General features: G+C 41.3%; 1 protein-coding gene across 3 annotated transcripts in view; it reads left to right on the top strand.

Moving 5' to 3' along the window:
• celsr1a (cadherin EGF LAG seven-pass G-type receptor 1a) overlaps positions 1-16,737 on the top strand; it is a 313,982-nt gene that overhangs the window by 246,563 nt on the left and 50,682 nt on the right. For all 3 annotated transcript variants that reach the window (XM_043713695.2, XM_043713696.2, XM_043713697.2), the window contains exons 10-13: positions 10,092-10,258; positions 10,979-11,164; positions 12,966-13,079; positions 15,868-16,042. In XM_043713695.2, the coding sequence (XP_043569630.2) occupies positions 10,092-10,258; positions 10,979-11,164; positions 12,966-13,079; positions 15,868-16,042 (642 nt within the window). The remainder of the gene's footprint in view (positions 1-10,091; positions 10,259-10,978; positions 11,165-12,965; positions 13,080-15,867; positions 16,043-16,737) is intronic.

Genomic DNA, 16,737 nt, shown 5'->3' on the forward strand with positions numbered 1-16,737 from the left:
GGGATCGGTTTGGTAAACCTTCATTGTACTCCATCAGTGCAGAATGTTGCCAAGGTGTAGTTATAAAATTAATTATTGTGGCTGATATTTCATAACGAAATGCAATCACTGAGAATACAATTTTTCATTTCAAGTTGCTTAATGCTCAAATGTAATTTAGCTGATTGAATTGTACTCTTATCACGAAGGTATTCTCAATTTTCGGCTTATAAGATAGTAAATGACGAATCATTGAAGCTTATAGTTTCATAAATCGATGAACCCAATTTTGCAAAAATGAAGCATTAGCCTGCTACCTGTAATTTGATGCACTTAATCAACCAATTTAAATCAGTCATTCCAGTTCCATTACTGAAGATGGTCACCCTGAAGATTACAGTCCATTCCGTATGTCACGTTTCAGCTTCAATCTGGATTTCTTACCTAAGGATGAAAAGTAAAAAGTTACCTAGATACTTTGGAGCTGTGTTTTGAAGAGAGAATTTTTTTCAAGCAGCGGACAATTAAATTTTCTGTGAACATTATCCAAGTGCGCTGTGAACTTGTGTCAGTGATACACCATGTGGGATGTGCTAATGGGTTGCTAGGAATTATTGTTCCTGTGATTAGCTTCCTGGTGGTTTTTCTAATTTAGCTTGTGTGTTGCTGGATCTCAGCCACTTAGCCCAGAGTTATCGACATGAGCAAAATGTTAGGAAGTCATTCTCTAAAGGCAAACCAAGACAGATTCTCAAGTAACTTAAATAGTAGAGTTAAATTTCAGAGTGAGATAAATCAAAATGAGTTACATTTTTACATTTAAGTATAGTTTACGGTGTAATTCCATGCAATTGGATCCTGATACTCTGCTACTTTATTTCATAACAAAATCAAGTATCAGCATGAAAAGGAATCATTATGCCCTTTATGACTGGATTACAGCCATAAATCAGTGAGCATCCTGTTTAATGTGGTTCCTGTTAAAGTTAGAAATCCAGAATAAAGGAAGAGTAAAAATTTTAGTAATGTTTTTTCCGTTGCACTACGTTTTTGTATTGTCAGCTTTGTTTTACCTTGACAAGCTAATGTTTCTCAGTGTTTCAAATAATCCACATAGCTGAAAGCTGCTCTGATTTAAAAACAGGCAGAGTCACAGACACACTGTCACTTCCTGAGGATGCTAAATGTGCAAAATGTTCTTTCGTCAAACGTTGGATTAAGGTTTACTTCCAGTATTCTACAAACTCACTTTTTTGCATGTGTTGCTTTAAAAAGGCAACATAACAAATCAATTGAAAGGTATTTTAATATTTTGGAATAAGATTTGGTAAAATGTGCAGTCGAGAATGAAGTATCAATATAATGCACTTCTAGATCAAGCACAGTGTAGGTAAATTTAAGGTCCCATTGCACAGTCCAAGAATGTCCTTTACTCCCAACCTACTTCGACATCATTCTGATATTCATGTTTTCTTCTCTCGACTATGTGCAAAGTTGTAATCGCAGCACTGATACTGTGTCTGTCAGTGTTCTCTAGTGTCAAATGATGTGGAATCTGACAGAGGGTTCTTGACTTATAGAGACTTGTCGGCTCTTAAATGTCCACCTGAATCTGGCATCACGATGTTGTCTACGGTTAGGTGCACAGTCTTGCCCACTTCCATAGGCTCTGTTGCCACTGTAGGAAGTAGATGGATCATATTTTGAAAATATTCACATTTTTAAGGATCCAATGTGTTTCCCTGACTTGATTCATCATTTTCTCTCTCTCTCTCTCTCTCTCTCTCTCTCTCTTTCTCTGTCTCTCCCTCTGTCTCTCTTCCCTCCCCCCCCTTTCCAACCTCCTTCCCCTCTCTCTCTCTCTGTAGGCTTATTGTAATCTTTAATAAGCTAGTCCCTGCATCTGCCCAGTTCGGCTATGTCCCGTGGAGTCAGGGACCCTTGAGTGGCCACTTAGAGAATGCGTGTTCCTTGTGATATGAGGACTTCACTTAGAGCAGCTGAGTGATGCAGGCCTTGCCCTATGAACCAGGGCTTTCTGCTGAACCCCGAGTGGAGGCCTGTACTTCATTGGGGTCTCTATCTGTAACCCATAATCCCACTATTATGGTCTGAATTTAAACTCCAGAGATGGAAGACTTGCTTCAAACTCACAGGGAATTATTTTGGTTGGAGGGAGCTAACTGGGTGTTGTGCTCCAGGATGCATATGTTTGAAAGTTAGAGTTTCCAGTTTGGTAATTGTTGGTGTTATAAATATTGCCTGGAGGTGTTAAAATTGACACTTACAGCTTTAGAAGCATCTTTTGCGAAGTGGTGCACACAGGTTCCATGAATCCTCTCCCACGGAACGTTTAGTATGCACTAGCTGACGGACAATAGAATGGTTCAAAGCTCAGTGGCTATGGGAGTGGGATGCAAGAACTCTGACACTGGGAGCTGTGATGGAGAAGATCCAGGAGAAGGCAGTCGTCTTGTAGGATGGTGGGTCTAAGGCAGCAGGTGTGCAGGACTACTCCACTTCACCCTCCTGTACCTCTCTCATTACATCTGGCTGCGTCTTGCCTACCCTAATCCCCTCCACCTATTCTTCCCAATTCTCCCCTAAATTAAAGGGGTCCTCTGGAATATTCACCATTACTGTGTTCTCTCTTGTTTCCCCATTATAGTTGAGTCACTCAATACCAATTCATTTGAGGTGAAGTCCTCAAATAATTTCCAGGGAAAGGTTTTTTGGTGAAGACTTTGCAGAGTGTTTCAAATGTTTCTTGAGGTCCTCAGAAGTCTTCATACACAGGCTATCTCCAGCAAAAGCAGTGAAAGCTGAACATGGTCTTGAAGATTATTAAAAATCCCCAGCTTGTAGTTATTTTCTAATCAACTTGTTCAGAGATGTTATCTCACACCTCTCGAACAGGTGAGACTTGGCTCTGCATCTCCTAACTCAGAGGTAGGGACACTACCACTCCACCACAAGAGCCCCTCAAGATATTTTAGATTAGATTCCCTACAGTGTGGAAACAGGTCCTTCGGCCCAACAAGTCCACACCGACCTTCAGAAGAGTAACCCACCCCCCTCTGACTAATGCTCCTAACAACTATGGACAATTTAGTATGGCCAATTCACCAGACCTGCACATCTTTGGAATGTGGGGGGAAACCAGAGTACCCGGAGGAAACCCGTGCAGACATGGGGAGAACGTGCAAACTCCACACAGACAGTCGTCCAAGGCTGGAATCGAACCTGGGTCCCTGGCACTGTGAAGCAGCAGTGCTAACTGCTGAGCCACCATGTCGCCCCGGTGACTTAATCAATCTATTCAGAGATATTATCATACACAATAGGAAGAGGTGGGACTTAATCCCATGCCTCTTAGCTCTGAGTTAAGGACACTACCACTATGCCACAAGAGCCCTAGAAATCCTCAGAAGCTACTTCATGCCTTCTGTCATTGGCTGGTTTTGTGAAAGATTGTAGATTGAAGCACTAGCCACCTAAATGGCATGCGGTCCTTTTAATTAGCACCAGCAACCCACAATGTGATTTTAATATAAAGTTCTGGGATTTACATATGAAAGGAATGAAACCAACACTGTCATTCTAAAAGATGAGAGATGTAACAAACAATCCAGGTCTTTTTCAATATATAATTTCAGTTGCATCACACTGTAAACATTTGCTATAAATTCTGTGTCTTACAATCTTATTCTACACAACCACCTGATGAAGGAACAGTGCTCCGAAAACTAGTGCTTCCAAATAAACCTGTTTGATTATAACCTGGAGTGTGCGAAATTTCACTTTATACACCCCAGTCCAACACCTGCACCTCCAAATCCTGACTACCAGTAAATAATTTACTTGGTAATCAATCCTGAGGCAGCAGTTCCTTCCCTGTGCTCATTTCAACTCCTTTTCCAAAATGGTGTCTTGCAATACTGGTGGTCTAAACCATTACCGTAAATCTTAATCCTATATTGATCACATAAGAGGCTCTTTAATGCCGTAAGTATATACAGAAAATTAATGCCACTACATCCCCTCTGTGATACAGACTGTTGTTCAAAATATTAATGTTGTCTTTATAACTTGTTTAATATTTGGAAATATTACTACAAACCAACCGACTCCCACAGCTACCTGGACTACACCTCCTCCCATCCTGCCCCCTGTAAAAACGCCATCCCATTCTTCCAATTCCTTCGTCTCCGCCGCATCTGCTCCCAGGAGGACCAGTTCAAAATACGTACAACACAGATGGCCTCCTTCTTCAAGGACCGCAATTTCACCCCGACGTGGTCGATGGTGCCCTCCACCGCATCTCCTCCACTTCCCGCTCCTCCGCCCTTGAGCCCCGCCCCTCCAACCGCCACCAGGACAGAACCCCACTGGTCCTCACCTACCACACCACCAATCTCCATGTACAGCGCATCATCCGCCGTCACTTCCGCCACCTCCAAACAGACCCCAGCACCAAGGATATATTTCCCTCCCCTCCCCTATCAGCTTTCCGTAGAGACCACTCCCTCCGTGACTCCCTTGTCAGATCCACACCCCCCACCGACCCAACCTCCACTCCCGGCACCTTCCCTTGCAACCGCAGGAGGTGCAACACTTGCGCCCACACCTCCCCCCTCACTTCTCTCCAAGGCCCCAAAGGAAACTTCCATATCCGCCACAGATTCACCTGCACCTCCACCCACATCATCTGCTGCAGCCGGTGTGGCCTCCTCTATTTTGGGGAGACAGGCCGCCTACTTGCGGAGCGATTCAGAGAGCACCTCTGGTCCACCCGGACAAACCAACCCAACCACCCTGTAGCACAGCATTTCAACTCCCCCTCCCACTCCACCGAGGATATGCAGGTCATTGGACTCATCCACTGCCAAACCACAACAACGCGACGGTCGGAGGAGGAGCGTCTTATCTTCCGGCTGGGAACCCTCCAACCACAGGGGATGAACTTGGACTTCACCAGTTTCTTCATCCCCCCTCCCCCCACCTTGTCTCAGCCGATTCCCTCCAGCCCGGCACCGCCTTCCTGACCTGCAGTCTTCTTCTTGACCTCTCCGCCTCCATCCTACTCCGACCTATCACCCTCACCTTGACCTCTTTCCACCTATCACATTTCCAACGCCCCTCCTCCAAGTCCCTCCTCCCTACCTTTTATCTTCTCCTGCTGAACATTCTCTGCTCATTCCTGAAGAAGGGCCTGTGCCCGAAACGTCGAATCTCCTGTTCCCTGGATGCTGCCTGACCTGCTGTGCTGTTCCAGCAATAAAGTTTCAACTTTGATCTCCAGCATCTGCAGACCTCACTTTCTCCTCTAATATTTGGAAATGTACTGTTATGATCCCAACTGATGGTAATACTGGACAAATTGGATCCCAGATTGAAGCCTACCTTGATAAACCATATGGTTATTTTGCAATTTGGTTACCTTTGTGATTAGTCACTGAACATGTTCAAAAGTGGCTCCCAATGGACTTTTAACAAAAGAACAGAAGTTTATTGCACAAAATAAAATGAAACAAAGTCAACTATATGATAAAGAAAATTTTGAAAGATCTGATCAAAAATATCAAAAAGAAAGATTAAAGCCTTTTTTCCCCCCAGCAACCTCCCTTGCTGACATTCAACTCCAGTGAAATGTCAGTCCTGTCTTCGCTCGTTTAAATTTCTTACTTGCCTTATTAGATGGCAAATATTTCAGCAACCTTCCGGACATCTACCAGATGCAATTCGTATTGTCTCTGTCTGGCCCCAAGATACATAGCTACAGATTAGCACACTGAATTCTAAGAAAAGGTCAGGGCATTTTTCAGCCATGTCTAATGGACTGCTAGAACAACTTGAGTCTTCGTTCTAGCTTTGATAGTTTAAAAACCATTAGAACTAAACTGTCCAGCTGCTGGCATCGATCTTTTTTTCTGTGCTGAATATGTTTCTAGCTTCTCTGTGTAAGTTATGAAAGCTTGACTTAGCAAACATTTCAGCAATTATCTCAGCAGCTGGCCTATCCAGTTATTCAGCTGGAGCCAAATGATTTTTGAAAGTGCTGTTGTGACCCATTGCTTAAAAAATGAGTTTCTTACTATTAATAAAACTATCACCTTCACAGAACTGAGGAGCAAAGTCTCATTTACTCTATTTCATACCCATATTCATTCCATGAATAACATATTATGCACCTTTTAATCATGAATAAAATGTGAATAAGCAACATATCTGCTTGTTCGAACATTAAGAACTTAATATTTCAATTATTACGCTGCATATCCAGTGGAATCTGACATGGGATACAGCAAAGTCAAACTGGCTTAAAACAACTTCCAGTTAACTACAGATTTCATGTTAATGCACTGCCAGCATTGACAGTATGAACAAATGTCTGTGGGGTAGTACAAGAATTGACACTTGATTTTTATCTGCAAGATATGAGAGGGAAGTTACTATTGTGCTCTACTGTTATGACCCAACACTGTTCAGAATGTCAGGCCCTTGAGTGGTGTGCAAATACCCCTTCTCCCCTGATTATACCTAATAGCAGCATCCTGCTGAGGGTAAAAATGGATAATCACATTTTATCCATGATGAGGAAATATTAAATGTAAAAGGCCTGAATCTAAGACAAGAGTGCTATGATAATTAGTCTAACAAATGATGCATTTCTTGTTTTTTTTTCTATCTAATTATATTGGTTATGGCTGTTATTGCTGTAATAGCTGCAAATTACTTAGAGACCAATTATGTAAGAATTCATCATCAGGGAATGTTATAGAGTGGCAACAAACTCTGCTGCCTTCCTAATTACAGTTGTAGTTGATGCTATTCATGATTATTCTGTGTGACTGTGACTGTATCATTGTAGCTTTTCCCTTTCCCTTTTATACTTGAAAAACCATTTGCTCTTCAAATGAGTGGGAAAAGGCCAACCGAGCTCACTACGAACAAAAAGCAGTACAGGGAGAACTAGCCATTTGAATACAGAACTGGCTTGAAGGTAGAAGACAGAGGGTGGTGGTGGAGGGTTGCTTTTCAGACTGGAGGCCTGTGACCAGTGGTGTACCACAAGAATCGGTACTGAGTCCACTGCTTTTCATCATTTATGTAAATCATTTAGATGTGAATGTAGGAGGTATACTTAGTAAGTTTGTAGATGACACCAAAATTGGAGGTGTATGGACAGCGAAGAAGGTTACCTCAGATTAGAAGGGGGTCTTGATCAGGTGGGCCAATGGGCTGAGGAGTGGCAGATATAATTTAATTTAGATAAATGTGAGATGCTGCATTTTGGAAAGGCAAATCAGAGCAGGACTTGTACATGTAATGGTAAGGTCCTGGGGAGTGCTGCTGAACAAAGAGACCTTGGAGTGCAGGTTCATAGTTCCTTAAAAGTGGAATCACATATAGATAAGGTAGTGAAGAAGGCTTTTGGTATGCTTTCCTTTATTGGTCAGAGCATTGAGGATAGGGGTTGGGAGGTCATGTTATGACTGTACAGGACATTGGTTCGACGCTTTTGGACTAATGTGTGCACTTCTGGTCTCCCTCCTATTGGGATGATGTTGTGAAACTTGACAGGGTTCAGAAAAGATTTTCAAGGACATTGCCGGGGCTAGAAGATTTGAGCTATAGGGACAGGCTGAAAGGCTGGGGCTGTTTTCCCTGGAGCGTCAGTGATTGAGGGGTGACCTTATGGAGGTTTATAAAACCATGAGGGTCACGGATAGGGTAAATAGCTAAAGTCTTTTCCCTGGGGTGGGGGAAATCCAGAACTAGAAAGCATAGGTTTAGAGTGAGAGGGGAAAACTTTAAAAGGCACTTAAGGAGCATGTTGACGGTGGTGCATAAATGGAATGAGCTGCCAGAGGAAGTGGTGGAGGCTAGTATGATTAGAACATTTAAAAAGTATTGGGGTGGATATATGAATAGGAAGGTATTAGAGGGATGTGGACCAAGTGCTTGCAAATGGGACTAGACTAGGTTAGGATATCTGGTCAGCTTGGATAAGTTGGACTGAAGGGTCTGTTTCCGTGCTGTACATCTCTATGGCTCTATGACCGGATGTAGGCCTGGATACTATGCCCGATTAGCAGATGCAGCAGAACATCAGATTTACCTGATCTAATCTGAAGTGATCACACTCTACTACAACAACAGTCAATTATTGTAGAACTGTTAATTAGGATCAAAAACAACTGTACCTAAGGATTGTCTCTGTTGTTACAAAATACTTCTGTTGTCAATGAAGTAAACAAGAAAATGTCTCTATCGCAGACACCTAGAAAAATGTTTTTGGTCCCTCTAAGGTGGATGGGTTGTCATGGCGACTTCCTATCTCTGTGCCGCTGTTGTGTCCTTTGAATTTAATTTTTATGTCTCTGGTTACAACTATTATTAATAAAAAAATTTTTTTTAGAAAAAGGAGTAAGTTTGACTATTAGAATTCCTCTGTAATCAGCATACATCCTATATGTCTTGTACAGTCCATGTGGGTGCCAATACTGAGCTATATTGCTACACCATGTTTGACTGCTATTGTACAGAAAGTATGTCAGCACTACATATAACATATAAGGACAGGTTGCACAGATTTAATTTGAAGCCCCTTGAATATAGAAGATTAATGACAGGCCTAATTGAGTTGGTTGGACTGATAATTTGTTTCTTTTCACTCCAATAGATAATCTCATCCAATCTGGGGGTTTAGGACAGGTTGAGGTCACCTTAAAATTACAGCCAGGCTATTCAGGCATGATGTCACAAAACGCTTCTTCACACAAAGTATCGTAGAAATTAGCAACTTTCTCCAAAGACGAAGGAGAAATGTGTTGAAAATTTTGAGACCAAGATGGATAGATCTTTGCTGGGTACGGATATAAAGTGTTATGGAGCCAAAATCAGCAAATGGATTTGAGATAGAGATTAGACATGATCTCGCTGAATGACTTGCAATGTCAAGGGATTAAATGGCTGACTTCTATTTTCGAGAGTCTATTGGCCTGATAATTTCATAAACTAATTTTATTAGGTATAAAAGGCTCAATTGATACCAGAGCTTTTATCATTTCAATTTGTGTTTTCCATCCTGATAAAGTGATTTGGCAAAACATTCATTTCATTGGATTATTTTTGTCAAATTTCCTTCCATAGGTTGTATAGAAATTAAATCACTTATGATCCCAGCTCACAGCAGGTAACAGATATGTTTTTCACAATACTACAAAAGTTTATTATGTAAAAGGGAGAAAAATTAAATAGCCAAACAAAGCTATCTGAATATAACACTGTTCAAAACCTTTCAAAATGCGCAGAAAAATAAAATCCCATTTACTCCCCAACACCATCGCTTTACAGTTAATCAAATCCAGACAGTCTCCTTCCCTATCAAATGTGTCGGTTTGATTTAATGCTTCTTCTCAATTCTAGTACAGTGAGCTGGGGAGACTTGTTATTTGAATCCTCATGCAACTGAGCATTTAGACTTCCACAATCTTTTAATAATCAGCAAATTTGTAGCAAACCCTCCTGGTCTGGAAGTTTCACAAACTATACCGTATCAAGCTAATTTCCTTGATTGCTCTGAACAATCTCCTGATCTAAGAGAAACTTGACTTGCTTTAGAACCCAGACAAGCTTCTGTCAAACTGAACACAAAAGCTTTTGAACTAAAGTTAATACTTTTTTTTATTTTAATTCATTCACGAAATGAGGGTGTCTCTGGCTAGGCCAACATTTATTGCCCATCCCTAATTGCCCACAGGCAGTTAAGAATAAGCCACGTTGCTGTGGGTCTGGAGTAACATGGAGGTCAGACCAGATAAGGATGGTTGTTTCCTTCCTTAAAGGACATTACTGAACCAGGTGGGTTTTTCTGACAATCGACAATGGTTTCATGGTCATCTTTTAACTCTTAATTCCAGAATTTATTTTATTGAATCTGCCATGGTGGGATTTGAGCTTGGGTCCCCAGAAGATTATCTGTGTCTCTAGATTAACAGTGCAGTGATAATACCACTAGGCTAATACATGTATATTATCATTATAAATGGCATATCTTTCATCATGGACACTTTATACTCATGGACACTGGTATTTTCTCTCTCCAGTAATGCCCAATTCCCAGCGTTTTAAGGGCACCAGTCAACTCAGATGGGATGACCTGGATATCACTATATCTGTGCCATGGTACATTGGACTAATGTTCCGCACGAGAAAGTCAAATGGATTCCTTGTGCAAGCAAATGCTGGGACTTACTCCAAAATTAACATTCAGGTGAGCATCTATCTCGAGATATCTTTCACTTATTGGTATTCCTGGTGATGCTATATTCGATCAATGGACTGCACTTTTTCACTATTATAGCAATAATATTGCTGCATATAGTGGCAGTGGAATGTGTTGGATTTATCAAATCATTATTTCACATCCATTCCAGGTTTGCTAAATACAGGCACTGCTGGCTTTTGTAAATAAAAAAGGAATATGTTATTAATGAGTGATTTATTGAGATTTTCTTTTTTTCTTTTCAAGTTTCAATGCATTCCAGTCTAATCAATAAATCAGTGAATAATCACTCAATAAAGTGTCATTTTTAAAAAATATATAAACTGGCCAATTAGATTTGAGAGTAAGGTCTGAGTTTCAACACCTGGAAATTAATGAGTTTGCTGATTCTGAAATGGAGTCATCGTGTGTTAGACCAGATACTATGTAACTGCAAGGGGCTGCAATAATCTTTGGAGGAGGAAAACTCTAAAGCTTTCACTAACATCTCCAGTACTACACAGCCGTAAAATGGCCACTGGTTATGCTTGGTGATTTTCAGAATGTAAAGGCTCTGTGTTTCTGTTAAGGGTGTGTGTATAAACTGGCTTCATGCCTACATTTCCTCAGCGGAGGAGGGCATTCAAAGTTGAAATAATGCATGTATCTTTCTTTTTGGTGTGGACATTGTGAATAACTCTGGCACTCTTGTTGTTCCGTTTCTGGCAGATAATTGATAGTAACTTAGAATTTGAAGTACATAACAAACGTGGATTAAAAGCCAAACTGCGAATGACTCGGACACGGGTCAGTGATGGAAACTGGCACCATTTACTGGTTGAGATAAAAAGTATGAAAGATGGCAAGGACATCAAGTACCTGGCTGTCCTGTCTTTGGATTATGGAATGTACCAGGTAACTTGCACAAGGAAGATTTCTGCTTTACCCAGCAGCCTCCAGTGAATATATTGAAATAGTTTAATTTTTGTGCTGCCTTCAACATTGCTAAACAGCCGAGCTTCTCCTCTTCAGCTCCTTGGATTTATCTTGGGGATGACCGTGATTTCGTTGATAACTTTTGATTTCTGTGTTTCTAGCTGAGCAAACCAAAGGACAAACAAGAAAGCTGACTTTAACTTCTTAACATTTAGCAATGTTGAGGTCCCACTCATGGTGCAGATTCACATTACACTGCAGATGGTGGAGGGAGAGGGCTTACAACACTGTAGCACCCGTCTCCCAGCTGCACAGATTCCAAACTTGTGCTTCCCAAACCGTCTTTCCTTTTCCCATTCCCATGATACAGTAATCAATCTTTTCTCACCACAGTCCCCTATCCATCTCTTTCTTGCATGCTGTCTCACTTTCACTTTCTCTCTCTCTCTCTCACACACACACACACACACACACACACACACACACACACACACACGCACACGCACACACATATACATATACAATCACACTCACAGACATCCAAGATCTGCTTGACACTCACTCATCTGCCTCATTGCTGTTTGAGAGTATTGATCCATGGATCCAAGATGTTCTCTGCACAGATACCAATTTTGAATCACACGAGGGGTTTGCTTATGACCCCAAATGCTGTTTGACGCACCATTTGGGAATCGCTGTAAACCAACTGTCATATAGTCATCATGGTGCAGTTGTGCAGTGCATCTGGATTGTAATGTTAACATTGCACCTCATTAATTATGATATATGTAATTCAACATTACTCCTCATTGCTTCTTCTCTGTTCTGGATCCTTTGTCTCTTCTTGACAGTTCACTTTTAAATATATTTTTTGTTTCCTTGACTGTCTATTCTTTCCTCAATTCTTTGTTAGTTCTCTGTCTGCTCTGTCTTTGTCCTGCCTTGAGAAGTGGAGATGGTGGAAGGTGTACTCTTATGATATGTTCATATCCAGCCTTGGGTGGTTACGTACCTGAAAGAAGGCTGCATATGCATTTATTGTCCCAGAACAATTTTCTGTTCACCGACCCCAGCCCCAAAATGTGTCCAAAAACCAGCCTTCTGTTTGTAAGACAGAATATCAAAACCCAGCAGGAGTAATACTGGATGGGGAAGGCTGCAGCACTGTCTGAAATCACAGTTGCACAAGTACCAACCATTCCAGAGAACTTCCTTTGGAAGTTGTTCTGAGTAGGTCAAACTTGTAATGGTTAACAGCTTACTTCAGAGTAAGGCTTTTTGATGAGTTAGAGATTTTTTAATGCAGTTAATGAACAAAACTGGAGATATTGGAGGCAAGAGCAATCAGGCAAAATTATGCAATTCACAGAAGTATCATCTGGATAAGTTATACTAGTTAATGATGTATAAGTGATAATCCTGCATTACACTGAACTATCAGCTGCTAACAAAAGTGGTGAGTGTCAGTTGCTACATTGAATAACATGGGAAAGATTTTCACTGCCCTCTGGCAAGTTTTGAGAAGATTTGTAGCTCACTGCCCTCTGTTGGGATGATGTTTGATCACTTGAAGCTAAAATTAGCCTTAATGATATCAGAGGATGAGCACTTAATGCATTTATAAAGCAATCTTTTGTCCAGTATCACTGTCATTTCTCTATTTGTCACTTTGGGTCTGATAAAGCCAGTGGAATGCCATATGAATGTGTTAGACATTCGCCACCTAATACCTACCAACGTGTGTTTTGAGACTTTAATCTTTGTGTATGTTTCTATGCAGGACAGTGTAGAAATTGGCAATGAATTACCAGGATTAAAATTGATAAACATCTATGTTGGACACCTCCCTGAAGATGGTATCCCAAAGCAGCAAGGATTCCATGGCTGTATGCAGGTATAAGGCAAAAGGCCACTGTTGGTCTGGTGTTTCCTTTACTATGGGAACTTGCATTTCTTTTTATAGGCAACCAACTTATTTTATTCCAAAGTTGTGGGATATTTCATTGATTCTCCACTTCTGCAGCAGGATTGGACTTCTGCCCACATATATACCACGATCCTTGTTGATCTGTGGGACCTCCGATCATTTCAAAAGCAGAGGCAGGTTCCTGGATCTCTGCCAGAAAGCTGCTCTGGATAGTGGACAGAAATTGCCTATGGCAAGCAATCCAACGTTCCATTAACAGTTGACAAACCCTAACAGTGAACACAAATTCTGAACCCAACCCTCGCACCACTGCAAGGCTGCATACCTCGAATCTCAGACGCTATTTTCTGCCAAGCATTATAGTTGTGGAAATCCCTGAAATGTGTCAATGACTATACATTATAATTTGCATTGTTGCAGTATGCTGGTTTATGTAAGGGTGGATATGTTCTAAGTCATTGAGCTGCAGGGGTGGAAAATGAGGTGGATTCCCACAGCAAGGCCAGCATGCAGTGGTGCATTTTCGAAGTGATGTTCCATTTCCCCACACCCAAATTTTCCAAAGAAAATGTTGGCAGCAATCAGGTGGAAAATTGAGGCCCCTATTGTTGTTATGTTAGTTTGTCGAAAAGACTTCTAAATCTCAAAATTATGCAATATGATGTAAAATGTATTATTAACTGTTTCCTAACAACCTGCTAAATCTTAAATGTTTAAGATGGACTTAGGGGCTGTCCTCCTGCTCTCACCGAAATTCACTTTTAAAACTTGTTCACTTGGACAATTCTGCTCAGAGAAGCATTTCCCTTTACTCTCATTTAAATTCAGAACCAATTCTAAGAGAGTACCAGGAAGATGGTTGTGGTTGTTGCAGGTCAGTCAACTCAGCTCCAGGACATCTCTGCAGACATTCCTCAGGATAGTGTCCAGGCCCAACCATTATCAGCTTCCTCAACAGTTTTCCCTTCATCATGGTTGAGAAGTGGGGATATTCTTTTGTGACTGCTCAATGCTCAGGACCATTTCCAACTGCTCAGATACTGAAGTGGCCCATGTTCAAATGCAGCAAGACCCAGACAATATCCAAGTTTGGGCTGACAAAGTGATGAGTAATAATTGTGCCACACAAGTGCCAGGCAATGACCATCTCCATCAAGAGGGAATTTCATCATCACCCCTTGATATGCATTGGCATTGTCAACACAGAATCCCCCATGACCACCATGTGATTACCATTGACCAGATACTGATCTACAGTAGCTGTACAAATACCGTGGCTACAAGAGCATGTCAGAGTCTAAGAATCCTGCAGTGAGTAATTCACCATCTAAACCCGTCAAACGTTTGTCGAGTATCGACAAGGCACAAGTCAGGAGAATGATGGCATAGAGCTTACTTGCCTAGATAAGTTCCAATAACACTCAGGAAACCCGACACCATCTAGGATAAATCAGCTGCTTAATTGATGCCATATCCACAAACATTCATTCCCTCAAACACCGACACTCAGTAGCAGCAGTGTGTACCATCCGTCAAATGCGGAAATTCTCCACATCTCCTTTGACAACACCTTCAAAACCCATGACCACTACCACTTAGAAGGAGAAAGGCATCAGATATGTGGAACACCACCACCTGTAAATTACATTCCAAACTACCTACCATCCTGATTTGGAAATATATTGCCATTCCTTCACTGTTGTTGGGTCAAAATCCTGGAAACTGCCTTCCAAAGGGCACGGTGGGAGTATCTACACCAAATGGACGGCAGCGGCTCAAGAAAGCAGCTCAGCATCACCTTCGCAAGGTCAACTAGTTATGGGAAATAAATGCTGACTCAGCCAGCATTGCCCACATCTGGTGAGTGATTAGAAACATCTGTCAAAAACTTGCTGCTGAAACCATCTAATTTGGGAGAAAATGCCACTAACTTCACACGCAAACATACTTTGATCATGAACCACAATAAAATGCATATATGCTGACAATGACACTGACCTTGATCCCGGTGAAATCCACCAAGCTACCTTTATTGTTGGTGCACACCCCTGATTCACTTTTCAAGCCTTTTCCTTTACTTCTTGCTTCACCTTGTCTGTCTCCTGGATCAGAGGGGACACAGTCAGTTACCATCCTATATCGAGATCAGACAATGGAAAGTCTGTGTAAGCTGCATAGGATAACCCTCTGCCCAGCCTTTACCTCCTTTTTAGGAACATGCCAATATCTGTCGATAGTACGTCCAGACTCAGAATTTCACTGTATGTAACAGAGTGCATGTAACTGCTTATTGTCTTGGCAGTCAAGCCTAGATTTTATGCTGCACTTGCACTTGGGAGCTGGTGTCATTTCAACAGAAAATAATGCCAATTCTTTCATAGTTTTGTCTTGGCACTTTATCAATGCCATTTCCAAAGTATCCACTGCAGAATGATGAGGATGGTAAATGTGCACTCGGATGCAAATTAATCCTTTCTGCTGAGATTAGGTAGAAAAGACTGGCAGGTGAAAGAGTTCTTTACCAGTAGGATAATGCTGAATTGGTTAAGTGCTTATTATTCCTCTGTCACCTTAAATTTAGCACCAGTTGGCAAACTCTTCTGTTTTGGTTTTGTAAATATATAGTTTGAATGTCTCTTGAATAAGGAGCTTTGTAAGTAATATATCTATATCTGTTTGTGTGATCCAGTGAGAGTGTTTTCTAGGCTTCAAATCAGTTTACTTGAAAAGAGTTCTTTCTTGTTTTCTGAAATAGGGCCTGCGGATGGGTGACACTTCAACAAACATAGCCACCTTGAACATGGATCGGGCTGAAAAATTTCACGTAGAGAGTGGTTGTGATGTTCCAGATCCATGTGATTCTATTCCCTGCCCCAGGCGTAGCTACTGCCTTGATGAGTGGGACAGCTACTCCTGTATCTGTGAACCAGGTATTTATAACTTCAATGTAAACTCCATGCGGCAGAATATTTGGTCACCATTGAAAATTAATGTTGTTGATACAAGTCTGATTTTTCACAAAAGATTTTGGATGCTCTCATTTGAAACTTTGATTTAAATGTTCTTTCTGAGACTGTTGTGATAAGTATGTAAGTTAGCTCGCTGAGCTGGAAGGTTTGTTTTCAGGTGTTTCATCACCGTGACTAGGTAACATCACTGAGAGTCAGTGAAGTGCTGTTACTTGTGTTACTAGCGATTGTGTCCTGGTAACCTTTATTAGACATGATACAGAAACTTCAGTTTCACAAGAACAAAGGAAATTTTAAATCTAAGTACTAAGAGTGGTTAAAAGCTGTTGTCATTTATTATAAATCTGTGTTTCATTCTTGAAATTAATTCCTGGGATGTGGGTGTTATTGGCCCAGCATTTCTTTCCAGAGCAGGTGATGGTGAGCTGCCTTTTTGAACTGTTGCAGTCTGTGGGGTTTAAGTGCACCCAGTATGCTGTTAGGTGGGAAGTTCCAGGACTTTGACCAAGTGGCACTGAAGGAACGGTGATATAATCACAAATGGGGGTGGTGTATAGGTTGGTGGGGAACTTCCAAGAGGTAGTTTTCCGAAGCCTCTTGTCCTTCTAGGTAGTTTAGGTCAAGAATTTGGAATGTGCAGTTGAAGAAATCTTGAT

Source organism: Chiloscyllium plagiosum, unplaced genomic scaffold (genome assembly GCF_037043375.1).
Source record: "Chiloscyllium plagiosum isolate Xiang-an unplaced genomic scaffold, Cpla_swu_hap1 HiC_scaffold_23, whole genome shotgun sequence".
NCBI classification, from domain to species: domain Eukaryota; kingdom Metazoa; phylum Chordata; class Chondrichthyes; order Orectolobiformes; family Hemiscylliidae; genus Chiloscyllium; species Chiloscyllium plagiosum.